This window comes from Mirounga leonina, unplaced genomic scaffold (assembly GCF_011800145.1).
Source record: "Mirounga leonina isolate KUSES-001 unplaced genomic scaffold, KU_Mleo_1.0 Mir_115, whole genome shotgun sequence".
In the NCBI taxonomy this organism is placed as follows: Eukaryota; Metazoa; Chordata; class Mammalia; order Carnivora; family Phocidae; genus Mirounga; species Mirounga leonina.
This window is the reverse complement of record NW_023270268.1, coordinates 73,619,322-73,632,726: the sequence shown is the minus strand read 5'-3', so window position 1 is coordinate 73,632,726 and position 13,405 is coordinate 73,619,322. Positions and strand designations below refer to the sequence as shown.

Below are 13,405 nucleotides of genomic sequence, written 5' to 3'. Positions count from 1 at the left end.
TCTTTCCTCCCCCCCATGTTTTAGGTATAAGGTGTCATACTTTATATTCTTTTATTTTGTGAATCCCTTGATGGATTTTTATAGATATACTTAATTTTACCATTTTTGTGCTTCCTACTTATCTTACTCCTACTTACGATCTTTCCTTTCCACTCAAATTGTCCCCCTTAACATTTCTTGTAGCGCTCATTTAGTGGTAATGAATTCCTTTGACTTTTGTTCATTGGGAAACTCTTTATCTCTCCTTCTATTTTGGATAGAAGGATATACTGGATAAAGTATTCTTGGCTGCAGGTGTTTTTCTTTCAGCACTTTAAATATCCACTCCCTTCTGGCCTGCCGCTTCTGCTGAAAAATCAGCTGATAGCTTTATGGAGTTTTCCTTGTATCTCACTGTTTTCTTTTCTCTTGCTGCTCTTAAAATTCTCTCTTTATCACTACGTTTTGCTATTTTAATTACTATATGTCTGGGTATGGACTCCCTTGGATTGATTTTGTTGGGGTCTCTCTGTGCCTCTTAGATCTGGATTTCTCTTTTCTTCCCCAGATTTGGGAAGTTTTCAGTTATTATTTCTTCAAATAAATTTTTTGTCCCCTTTTATCTTTCTTCTTCTGGGATCCCTATAATGCAGATATTATTATGCTTGATGATGTCATCAATTTCCTTAAGTCTGTTTTTATTTATTTATTTTTTTCCTCTTTCCTGTCCAGCTTGATTGCTTTCCATTCCTCTGTCCTCCAGGTGGCTGATCCATTCTTCTGCTTCCTCTAGTCTATTATTTATTCCATCCAGTGTATTTTTAATTTCAATTATTGAGTTTTTCATCTCTGATTGGTTCTTTTTAATGTTTTCTGTCTCTTTGTTAAGGGCCTCACTGAGGTCTTCCACTCTTAAGTCCAGTGAGTAGCTTTATGACCATTACTTTAAATTCTCTATCAGACAGATATGGGTATTGTCTAGTTGTGTCTGTGAGACAAAGTGAGACTACTCCAGCATCCTCCAGCAATTTCTCTAGTCCATTTTAAATAGAGACCTTAATTTTCCTACAGAGAAAATGGGAAGCAAGTTTCTACTTTTGATGAGGCATCAAAGAATATAGCAAAATTTGAGGTAAGGTGATTTTCCAGGTTTGAGGAGAGAGGGAAGATATGATAAAGATTCTGAGATATTCAAGAGATCAAACTAAATTGTCCCCATGTGTTCCATTCTTACCTTGAGATTACTTCATAATCTCTTCCAAACTCTAAAAATTATCCACTGAATTTGTACATCCATGGTCCCAGGGATTTGAAGTTGTTATACAAAATTAGAGTCATAGAATGTTAAAGTTGGAAGAAGTACTTGAGATGAGCTTGTGTCAGCTCGCCATTTTACAGATGAAGATGCCAAGAGAATGCCGTAAGACTAAAAGCATTATGAATTCTTTACTTCTGAATTAGAATAATACTTTTTTTTAAATAGGTTAATCATTCTACCTCCTATATCAGGAACAACTTTGAGGACTGCCATTCAAAAGAGAATTCCTAAAACTATTTAAGATCACAGAGTAACTGTCAACAGATAATAAATAGTGCTAAAAAGTAGTTTGATTTTCTCCAGTAAGAAGCCCTATAGGCAGTATGCCAGTGGACAGTCATATGCTTGGAATTAGGCATTTCAGTTGGGGTTACCAAGTTATCTTGGTTTTTCTGAGATTGTCCATATTTTAGCACTGAAAGTCCTGTGTCCCAGAAAACTGTTCAGTCCTGGACAAACTGGGATGGTTGGTCACCCTATATTTGACTCAGTTCTTATGGCAATGCAGGGAAATTTCAGTTAGTTAAAATATTTTTCATACCTAGCTTACTGAAAAAGGCAAATCATAGGAAAATATATAACATCAGAGCTTAATTAAGGAAATAAATTACCACATCCACCACAAAACTGCCCCAGTATTTTGGGGTCACACCACACTTCCCTTTATCACATATAATTCTATATTTATACTTAGTCATATTTAAAATGCCATGTTTGACAAACCATGAGAAACTATGGACTCTGAGAAACAAACTGAGGGTTCTAGAGGGGAAGGGGTGGGGGGATGGGTTAACCTGGTGATGGGTATTAAAGAGGGCACGTACTGCATGGAGCACTGGGTATTATACGCAAACAATGAATCATGGAACACTACATCAAAAACTAATGATGTAATGGGCGCCTGGGTGGCTCAGTTGGTTGGGCGACTGCCTTCGGCTCAGGTCATGATCCTGGAGACCCTGGATCGAGTCCCGCATCGGACTCCCTGCTCGGCGGGAAGTCTGCTTCTCCCCCTGACCCTCCCCCGTCTCATGCTCTCTCTCTCAAATAAATAAATAAAATCTAAAAAACAAACAAACAAACAAAAAACTAATGATGTAATGTATGGTGATTAACATAACATAATAATAAAAATAAATAAATAAAATGCCATGTTTGACTCATTAAAAATTCAGTTATATTTGTTACAGAGGAGTTACTAAGATTGGAAAATGAAGAAATACAGTGTTAAAACATTTTCCATTCCAAGAGGGTATGAATTTTGTGGCATGAGCATTGGTTTCACAGTCTGAAGACTTTGAATTTTAACTGTGCACATGGTGTATCACTTTGGGCAAGTCATGATGACTTTTTAAACATCTTTGAGGATTAGTTTCCTCATCTATAAAGTAAAACTGTTATCAGCAACCTGGTTGTGAGAGTGGTTGTGAGGATTATATTAAATAGCATTTATGCGGGTATCTAGCACATCATAGGACCTTAGTGTTAGAAAGAACAATAGGGATTAAAATAGCCAAGTGTTGCTTAAAGAAATACACTGTCCAGAAACCCCATTTCCTGTGCATTTGGTTTAAGTTGAGGTTTTCACACATTTGTTGAACCAGATAGAGTAGAAAAAAACCCAATAGTCCCACAGTAGTAGGTGTTACTGCATATTGTTTAGAATATTTATCTTTCCATACAAGGTAAACTGTATGATTTTGACTGTATTCACAATCATTGTCATGATTTGTTATCTTTCCTTTCTGAACTGAGGTCTGTACACAGCTGTGTCTCCTTTATGCACACAGGTATTTTCCCAGGAGATCCCACCCTTTTGACCAGATGCTCTGGCCCTGGGCCTTGATCTTCTTGGAGCTAAGAAGAGCCTGTTGTGAGGGGCATTTGCCCTCAGTTTGGCTGGGGAGGCCATACAAGCATCAGCTGCTTATTTCATAGATCAAAGAACAGCCTGTGTTTATGTGCTATATGTATTTGCTGAGCCTTTCCCAATTCCACCTGGCTTAAGAGCCCCAGATGTTCTCTTAGAACCTTATTACTCAATGATTATTTGGTTTAAAGTAAAAAGAAAAGAAAAACAATAGTGACAGAAAAATATACAAAATAAAACTGCCACAGGATGCAAGCAGATCATCTGTGAGAAAAAATTGAAGGGGAGCAGTGGGATGGGGTTAAGAGCATGAACACTTGTATCAGAGAGCTCAGAGTTTGAAATCCAGTGTCGCTAGTGTGATATCAGGCAAGTTATTTTATTTCTTTTTTTTTTTTTTTAAAGATTTTATTTATTTATTCATGAGAGAGAGAGAGAGAGGCAGAGGGAGAAGCAGACTCCCCGCAGAGCGGGAGCCCGATGCGGGACTCGATCCCAGGACTCCGGGATCATGACCTGAGCCGAAGGCAGACGCTTAACCATCTGAGCCACCCAGGCGCCCCAAGTTATTTTATTTCTATCAGCCTTTGTTTCCCCTTCTGTAAAGTGGAGATAATATTTATTGTATAAGGTAAAGTTAAATTAAAAAATAAATGTGCCTGGCAAATAATAGGAGCTCAATATACAGTGGCTATCATTATCTAAAATTATTATTTTTGTTATTAACATCAGTTAGTTTTTGCTCTACTACAGAACAGTTTTGGTCATTTTTGTGTCCCCTTTAATCAGTGCTGGACACATGTTGGGAACTTAATAAGGATGGATCTTTGTTCTTCTTTTTTTTAAAGATTTTATTTATTTTTTGACAGAGAGAGAGATAGCGAGAGAGGGAACACAAGCAGGGGGAGTGGGAGAGGGAGAAACAGGCTTCCCGCTGAGCAAGGAGCCCGATGTGGGGCTCGATCCCAGGACCCTGGGATCATGACCTGAGCCGAAGGCAGACGCTTAACGACTGAGCCACCCAGGTGCCCCTGGATCTTTGTTCTTAAATTTTGTAATATTTTTCCTTTCTCACAACTTGAATTTATTTAATTCCTTGGTTTTTAAAACTGAGTTATAATTTACATGTAGTAAAGTACATAAATCTCTACTGTATAGCTCAATGAATATTTGCCTGGTTATATACCATGTAACAATTAGCAAAATCAGGGTGTAAAATATTCCTATGAGTGTTTCTTTCCGCTTCTTTCCCATCGATATCTGCAGCCTTACCTCTTCACTTCTTTACTTCCCTCCCCCAAGAAAACCACTATTCTCACTTTTTTTTTTGTTAAAGATTTTATTTATTTGAGAGAGAGAATGAGAGAGAGAGAGAGAGAGCACATGGGGGGGGTCAGAGGGAGAAGCAGACTCCCTGCCGAGCAGGGAGCCCAATGCGGGACTCGATCCAGGGACTCCAGGATCATGACCTGAGCCGAAGGCAGCTGCCCGACCAACTGAGCCACCCAGGCGCCCCTCTCACTTTTATCACCACTGATTAGAAAAGTTGCAAAGTATTTGGAAGCTGGGGCACCTGGGTGGCTCAGTCGTTAAGCGTCTGCCTTCGGCTCAGGTCATGATCCCAGGGTCCTGGGATCGAGCCCCGCATTGGGCTCCCTTCTCCGTGGGAAGTCTGTTTCTCCCTCTCCCACTCCCGCTGCTTGTGTTCCCTCGCTCGCTGTATCTCTCTCTGTCAAATAAATAAAATCTTTAAAAAAAAAAAAGTATTTGGAAGCTGAGCAACCATATCTAAATAATCTGTGGACCAAAGAATAAATCACAAAGGAAATTAGAACATTTTAAACTGAATAATAACAAAACAGTATATCAAAATTTAAGTGATATGTAGTTTAGCTATAAATACTTTTATTAGAGGAGAGGAAGGTTTAAAATCAATGATCTGATCTTCCACTTTAAGAAGTTAAAAAGACTTGCAATTAAACCCAAAGAAAAGAGAAGAAAGGAAATTGTGAAAGAAAAAGAAAAGGTAAATGAAAAAGAAAGCAGAAGAATAATAGAGTTCCATTTTAATTCCACAATGATCAGAAATACACCCTGAATGATTGCAATCATTTAAAATTTGTTGACATTTGCTTTATGGCCTAGGATAATGGACTATTTTGATAAATGTCCTTTGTACATTTGAAAAGAATGGGTGTTCTGCAGTTGTTGGATGTTGAGTTCTTCAGAGTCAAGTCTATGTCCTTACTGGTTTGTTTGTTTTTTTTTCTTACTGGTTTTTAATTTCTAGGAGAGAAGTCTCCAACTTTGTGGATTTATCTGTTTTTCTTTTAGTTCTATGAGGTTTTTTTTTTTTAAGATTTTATTTATTTATTTATGAGAGAGAGAGAGAGCACAAGTAGGGGAGAGGGGCAGAGAGAGAAGCAGAGTACCTGCTGAGCCGGGAGCCTGATGCAGGACTCGATCCCAGGACCCTGGGATCATGAACTGAGCCAAAGGCAGATGCTTATCTAACTGAGCCACCCAGGGGTCCCTAGTTCTATTAGCTTTTGATTACTGCATTTTGAAGCAATGTTACTGCATATGTAGACCTTTAGGATTGTTATATCTTCCTGATGAACTGACCCTTTTATCTTTGTGAATTACATGTCTCTGCCAATACTCCTTGTGTTGAATACTACTTTTTCTAATGTTACTATAGCCACAGTGGCTTTCTTATGATTAGTAATTGCATAGTATACCTTTCACCATCCTTTTTCTATCTCTTTTCTCATGTTTAAAGCATAATCACCGTCTCTTGTAACCAGTATTTCATTCTAACACTATTTGCCTTTTAAATGGAGTAATATAGACCATTTCCACCTAATGTGATCATTGAGATTGGTTGGGTTTAAATCTACCATCTTGCTGTTCGTACCATTTGTGACTTGTTCTTTATTTCTCCTTTCCTGCCATGTTGGTCTGCTCTGGCTGCCATAACAAACCACCACAGACTGGATGGCTAAAACAACAAAATTTGTTTTCCCACTGGGCATCTTGGTGGCATAGTTGGTTATAGTCGGTTAAGTGTCCAACTCTTGATTTTGGCTCAGGTCTTGATCTCAGGGTTGTGAGATCAAGCCCCTACTTGGGCTCGGCACTCAGTGGGGAGTCTTCTTGAGTTTTTCTCTCTCCCTCTGCCCCTCCCCACCATGTGCTTGCACGCTCTCTCTCTCAAATAAATAAATAAATAAATAAATCTATCTTTAGAAAAAAATGTATTTTCTCACAATTCTGGAGACTAGTAGTCTAAGATCAGGGTTCTGGCTAATTCTATTTCTAGCGAAGGCTCTCTTTTTGGCTGCAGTTGGCTGTATTCCTTTGTTCTCACATGGCAGAGTGAGAGCTCTGCTGTCTCTTCCTATTCTTAGAAGGGCACTAATCCTATCAAATTAGGAACCCACCCTTAGGCCCTTACTTAATCTTTATCACCTCCTTTCAGGCCCTTTCTCTAATTACAGCCACATTTTGAGTTAGAACTTCAACATACAAATTTTGGAAGGATACATTTAGTCTATAGCCCCTGCTCTCTTTTGAATTTTTCAAATATTTTCAGTATTCCATTTAATCTACTCTATTGGATTTTAAGCAATGGTTTCTCTAGTGTTATACTATGTAATACTATATATAATGTATTTAATATGTACATATATATTTTACACATATAATGTATTTAATACTTATTGTTTTCACTTTTTTAAAAAGATTTTATTTATTTATCTGACAGAGAGAGAGAGTGAGCATAAGCAGGGGGAGCAGCAGAGGGAGAGGGAGAAGAAGGCTGTCCACTGAGGAGGGAGTCCTATGTGGGGTTCGATTCCAGGACCCTGGGATCCTGAGCTGAAGGCAGGTTCTTAACTGACTGAGCCACCCAGGCACTGCTGTTTTCACTTTTAATAGTCAGTAGTCTTTTCGTGAAAAAAAAAAAAAAAAATACCGTTGATAATATTAATCCACATATGTAATGTTTACAGTGCTCTTCATTCCTTTTGCAGATTCAGGTTACTGTGTGGGATTATTTCCTTTCAGCGATGGACATTCATTAGCCTATTATCAGAATAAGCAACCACCACTTGAAATGAAAGCCTCTTCTAGTAGTTGCTCCCTATGGAAGCAACTCTTAACTCTCTCTGGAATTTGTTTATTTACCTTTCTTTATTTTCAGAGTTCCCTAATGTCTTAAAGGACAAATATGGGTTTTTAATTTAACCAGTTTGTTGTCGTTGTTGCTGCACCAGCTGCTTTATGGACACCTTAATCTCACACTGCATCCCATTAGATATCAGTAAACCTCTGTTACTATCAGTGTTTTGGGCAATAAACAAAACTAACTAAACTGAAGAGGGGTCAGCATTCATTGTGCAGCTCCTAACCTCTGCCCAGCCAGTTTCCATGAAGGTTTTTTTTTTTTTTGATGTTTTTATTCAAATTTCAGTTCGTTAACATGCAGTGTAAAATTAGTTTCAGGTGTATAATATAGTGATTCAATACTTCCATACAAGCTCCAGTGCTCATCACAAGTGCACTCCTTCATCCCCATCACCTATTTCTCCCATCCCCCACCCCCTTCTCTTCTGATAACCATCAGTTTGCTTTCTGTGGTTAAGAGTCTGTTTCCTGGTTTGCCTCTCTCTCTTTTTTTCCCCTTCACTCCTTTGTTTTGTTTCTTAAATTTTACATATGAGTGAAACGATATGGTATTTGTCTTTCTCTGACTTATTTCACTTAGCGTAATACTCTCTAGTAGTTTTTTGTTGTTGTTTTTTTTAAATATAAGAATGAAAGTCTTCCTAATCAGCACTGAATCTCCTTTTCAGGCTGTTTATTTTTCTTCCCCTTTCATGCTTCCAACTTTATTCAGCCTGGAGAACATCCTTTAATATTTCTTGAAGTGAATGCCTACTGGCAATAAATTCTCTCTCTCAGCTTAATTGTCTGGAAACACCCTTATTTCACCTTCATTTTTTAAAATGAATTTTCAATTGGTATAGAATGCTAAATGGGTCCTTTTTTCAGGTTACTACGTGAAAGATAACATTCCATTGGATTGTAGCTTCCATAGTTTCTGTTGAAAAGTCAATGAAAAAAAATTTTTTTAATGTTAATCTTCTGGAGGTAATGTGTCTTTTTTTTTACTGGTTGCTTTTAAGGGTTTCTTTTTTTTTTAAATATTTTTTTAAAATTTATTTATTTGACAGAGAGATAGAGAGCACAAGTAGGCAGAGCAGCAGGCAGAGGGAAAGGGAGAAGCAGACTCTCTGCTGAACAGGGAGCCTGATGTGGGACTCGATCCCAGGACCCTGGGATCATGACCTGAGCCGAAGGCAGCTGCTTAATCGACTGAGCCACCCAGATGCTCCTAAGGGTTTCTTCTTATCTTTAATTTTCAGCCACTTGGCTCTGATATACCTGGATCAAGTTTTCTTTGTATTTATCCTGCTTGATATTAGAAGAGCTGCTTGAATCTGTGAGTTGATGTCTTTGATCAGATATGGAAAATTCTTCATTGCTTTTTTTAAAAAATATTTTTCTGGGGGCGCCTGGGTGGCTCAGATGGTTAAGCATCTGCCTTCGGCTCAGGTCATGATCCCAGGGTTGTGGGATCAAGCCCCACATCGGGCTCCTGGCTCAGCAAGGAGCCTGCTTCTCCTTCTCCCTCTGCCTCTCTCCCTGCTCAGACTCTCTCCTCTCTCTCTTTCTCTGTATCTCTGTGTCTCAGATGAATAAATAAAATCTTTAAAAAAAAATATTTTTCTGTAACATATTCTCTCTCCTCTCCTTGTGGGACTCTGTTCATGGCCCATATCTCTTTAACATTCTATCCTTTCCATTTCTCTGTGTTTCAGTTTGAATATTTTCAATTCATATATTTTCAGTTTCACCTATCTTGTCTTCTGCTGTGTTCAGTATGCTGTTAAATCCACTGAGTTCTTAATTTCAGATATTGGTGTTTTGTAATTCTAGGAGGTTCATTTGATTCTTTATTACAGTTTCTAATTCTCTGCTGAAATAATGTATCTTTTAATCTATTTTGTCTACCCTTTCCTCTTTTTCTTTTAACATATTGATCATAATTACTTTAAAGTTTTGTCTGCCAAATCAGGAATATCTTTGAGTCCATAGTTATTGACTGTTTCATCTCTTAATTATTGTTTTCTTCTTGCTTTTTTGCATTTCTATTAATTTTTTATTTTGTGCTGTATATTATAGATGATATGTTGTAGAGGCTTATCTGCTTATAAAAAGTATTGAGTTTGATCTGGTGGGAAGTTAAATTACTGGTAGACACCTTGATCTTTTTGAGGCCTGCTTTTTAGGTTTTCTTAGGGTAAGTCCATTTCTGCTTGGTCCTTATTCCTAGAGTGTAGCCTTAATCCTATGGCAATTCCTATGATGTTTCATTTATCCTAGAGTATTGCCTTTCTAGAGTTTCACCTGAAGGCCCAGAGAGCTCATCAAAATCTGTCTATTCTGGGTGGGCCCAATGCCAACTGTCTTTCTTTCCCCAGAACTATGCAAACTTTATAACTTTTCATAAGTTTTCACATGTGTAGTTGTTGTTCTCTGTCAGCCTCCTGGACTCTTGCCTGAAATAGTGGGGCCTGGGTATTGGCCACATCAAAGGAGAACTTCCATGAAGATTTCTGGGGTTCCCTCTCTGTTCTTTCTTCACAGTCACCCTCCTCAAGTTCTGGCAACTTTTGCTTTTATAATCCCCAGTCTCTTCCTCTTTTACCTGGTGAGACCATCCGTCCTTGTACTGTGGCCTGGGAAATGTTCCCAGTGAGAGAACCTGGGTCAGTGTAAAACTGTGATAATGGCTTGGCCCAATAATGCCTACTTCAGATCAGCTACTTGTGTTTTCTTAGTGTTTGCTTAGATCTTCTGCCTTATCCACATACAGGCACTCATTAGGGTAAAGCTCATCTTTTGCCCAATATTAGAGAGTTATTAAAAGTTTACTAGAGGCCAACTACTTTTCATGTACTTGATCTCTTTTCATTGCCATGACAAGGACGTATGAAATAATCATAATATTAGTATATGTACAGTGTGTATGTACCAAGTGCCAGGCATTGTTTTGAGCCTCTTATATATTTGTTATACATACTCATTTAATCCTCACATCAACCATATAAACAGATACTATTTCTTTCCTGCTTTACAAATGGGGACTCTTAGAAACTATAGAGGTTAAGTAACTCTACCTCCCACCCCCATACATACTATATAAATGGTGGAATTCATGCTTCAAACCTAGGCAATCTGGCTTCAGAATTTATCCTTTTAATGACTTCATTATTGGTGGTATTGTTTTCATTTTATGGATAAGGAAACTGAGCTTTAGAGAGGGTGGATGACTTCCCCAGTGTCACAGTGCTAGTAAGTGGCAGCATGAGGATTTGAGCCACTAGAATCCAAAGCCCTTGCTCTTTCCTGTATATCATAGTTCCTCCCAAAGAGAGAAAGAAGAAAAATGTTTACATTTCTGGGAGTTTAGTTTAAAAGAATTTTGTGAGGACTTAGGAGGGGGCCAAACAGCTTCCTTTCATTTTTAATGAAAATAATATCTTCTTGTGCATATAATTTGCTGGCTGTTTATAGCTGGGCATTGGAAGGGGGTTGTTTTTCCCATAGACATGTGGTATTTCTGAACACCTCTAGGACTCACTCCTGTGGAAGCATATTGATAGCTGCATGAATGTCAGTTTGGGGAGTGGAAAGGTGGCAGAGCCCAACCTTGAGTTCCTTTGTGTACACTGGGACATGTGATGCCTACCTGACATGTGCGTTTTCCTCTAGGTATGAGCACATGTGCTCCTTGGGTGTTTCAGACACTTGCCAGCCATAAACAGAGCCCTTGAGACGATTTGAGACACCAAGTATTTCTGTTTTGTTAGGGCTGCGAGGCTGAGATCAGGAGAGGAAGTGGTTCTTTTGTCAGGAAGTCAGACCAGGTTTTTCCCTTGTGCCATGCAGCATGTTTACACATGCGCCAGAGGCTGTAGAATGTTCTGGGGAGGGAGCCCGCCCAGAACCCACGTGTCTCACCTGGTCTCTGATACTGACCATCCTTTTTTGCAGTGTGGAGGCTGCGAGCATCGGATTCGTCATCGTTATCGACCGGCGAAGGGACAAGTGGAGCTCCGTAAAAGCATCATTGACACGAATAGCTGTAAATATTCATTTTTGTGCTGTTATTACAACTATTTCCTATCCACAGGGAAAAGGCAATTGTTTTATGCCAAATTTTGGGAAGGTCTTTATAGCAGAGGCTATTGTGTCATGTCCGGTATCCCCTCTGCCACCTGCAGGTCACTGCAGACAATTCCTGAGCCCGTCAAAAGCTTCCTGAATCTCCCTTATTGACCTCTCTGGTCACCGAAGAGGGGCAGAGGGAGTGCTGGGAAGTTCATGCCCTAGGAGTGATCAACTATTGAGTTATGGGAGTTGATGGATAACTGCCCCAGCCTCCACACCCCTCAGTGGGACAATTCTGAGACATGTACCACACAGGTCTCTACAAGGTCCCAGTCCTTCTTGCCCTCAGAAGTGCCCCTTCTTGATACATTGCCTTTCTTGTTATCACTTTTTCACTCTCCCCCATTCCTTCACTGTGTTTCCTGGGATCACCTCCTCAATAAACTCTATACCCAAATCCTTGTTTTAGGGTTTGCTTTGAGGGGGAGGGTCACCCAACGTAAGCCAATCTTCACTTCAGTATTCAAATTAGTTTTTCACAGATTGAAAGATACTGGAAAAACCAGACAAAATATGATATATGCTTGCTTTTGGTATAAGATTGTACAACCTTGGATGAATTTCCTTTTCCATCTAATTAGTCTGATTTTCATCCCTGTTTGTTGCCTTTCGGCAAGTCGATGTATCCTTTCTCTCTGCAAGGACCTCAGGCCAGGGAACTCAATCACATGAGCAGGCAGAGATACCTCAGGGCAACCTTACCAGCATTTCCACCAAAGCACAGGCTCCCTAGGGCAGTTGGGACTGGCTGAAGAGGATGGGATATGGTAGGGTGATAATGTGCGTGTGGAGGCTGGGATGGAAGAGGGACAATCCAAGCCTCATTTATGCCTACTTCCAAAGGTAGTCACGCATGCAAACATGCACATATACGGAGTTTCAGATCTAGAGCCTCAGCCAGAAATACAAATATTGTCTCAGCCATTTGTCTTACCATGATGTAACAAAATGCAAGCCTCTTCTGTTTAGGAGCTTGCATTTCAAACATTGGGGGAAAGGAAGACTCCCTTTCTTTTGTGTATGGATTGTTTTGTTCCTTTAGCTTAGTTTTGGCTATAGGATTTATTTTGGGGATAAATACAATGGTGGTTGATGTCCTAAGGCTTTAGACACTTGACAGTGTCCATGAATATTTTAGAGGACTGGCCTCAAGAGAGTTCTGGTTTTCCAGGGTCCATTGGCAATACTTGAATAATATAATACTTGAGCCTAATTTGTTCAAGAATTACATTATCACTTTATGGGTAAAAGACACTGTAGCACAGGGATCCCAAAACCTGGCTTCTAATCAGACAGAATCTCTTCAGGTGCTTGTCGAAAATAGGTATGTGAACTTCATCCCAGTTCTAGTGAATCAGAATATTGCAGACTAAAGACCAGATTACTTTTTAACAAGCCCCTTAGGAGGTCGCTTTCGGGAACCACTAGAAGGGGAGAAAGCCATGAGCAATGGGAGACTTGGGGTCCCAGTTGTGCCATTAAGTTGTTATATGAATCTGAGTTATCTCATTTCTCAGGAACTTGCCTCAAGATGAAGGCAATGCTTCCTGAAAGCTACTTGGCAATAATATGCATCAGGAACCATTAAAATACTAAGTCTTTGACTCAGTAATTCTTTTGGGAAACTATCCAAAGAAAGTGTTCCAAAATGTGGATTAAGATGTTTATTTCAGTGTTATTTATAAGTGTAAAAGTATGAAAAAGCCTAAATCATTAGCAATAAAGGATTGGTTAAGTAAATTGTACACCCACGAAATATAGTATTTCCAAAGAATTTTTAAATAACAGAAATAAAAGCTCATGGTATAATATTAAGGGAAAAAGCAGGTTACAAAATATTTCTACAGTATGAATTTAGCCGTGATAAAGATATTTCAGCAGAGAAAATAGCCTGTAAGTAATTAGATTGGAATATTAAAAATGACTGTAAGATCATG

At 39.0% G+C, this 13,405-nt stretch overlaps 1 protein-coding gene across 1 annotated transcript in view; it reads left to right on the top strand.

The window, feature by feature from the left end:
- MCF2L2 (MCF.2 cell line derived transforming sequence-like 2) overlaps positions 1-13,405 on the top strand; it is a 239,307-nt gene that overhangs the window by 64,183 nt on the left and 161,719 nt on the right. Inside the window, exon 4 of the mRNA XM_034999667.1 lies at positions 11,292-11,382. Coding sequence (XP_034855558.1) covers positions 11,292-11,382 — 91 coding nt within the window. The remainder of the gene's footprint in view (positions 1-11,291; positions 11,383-13,405) is intronic.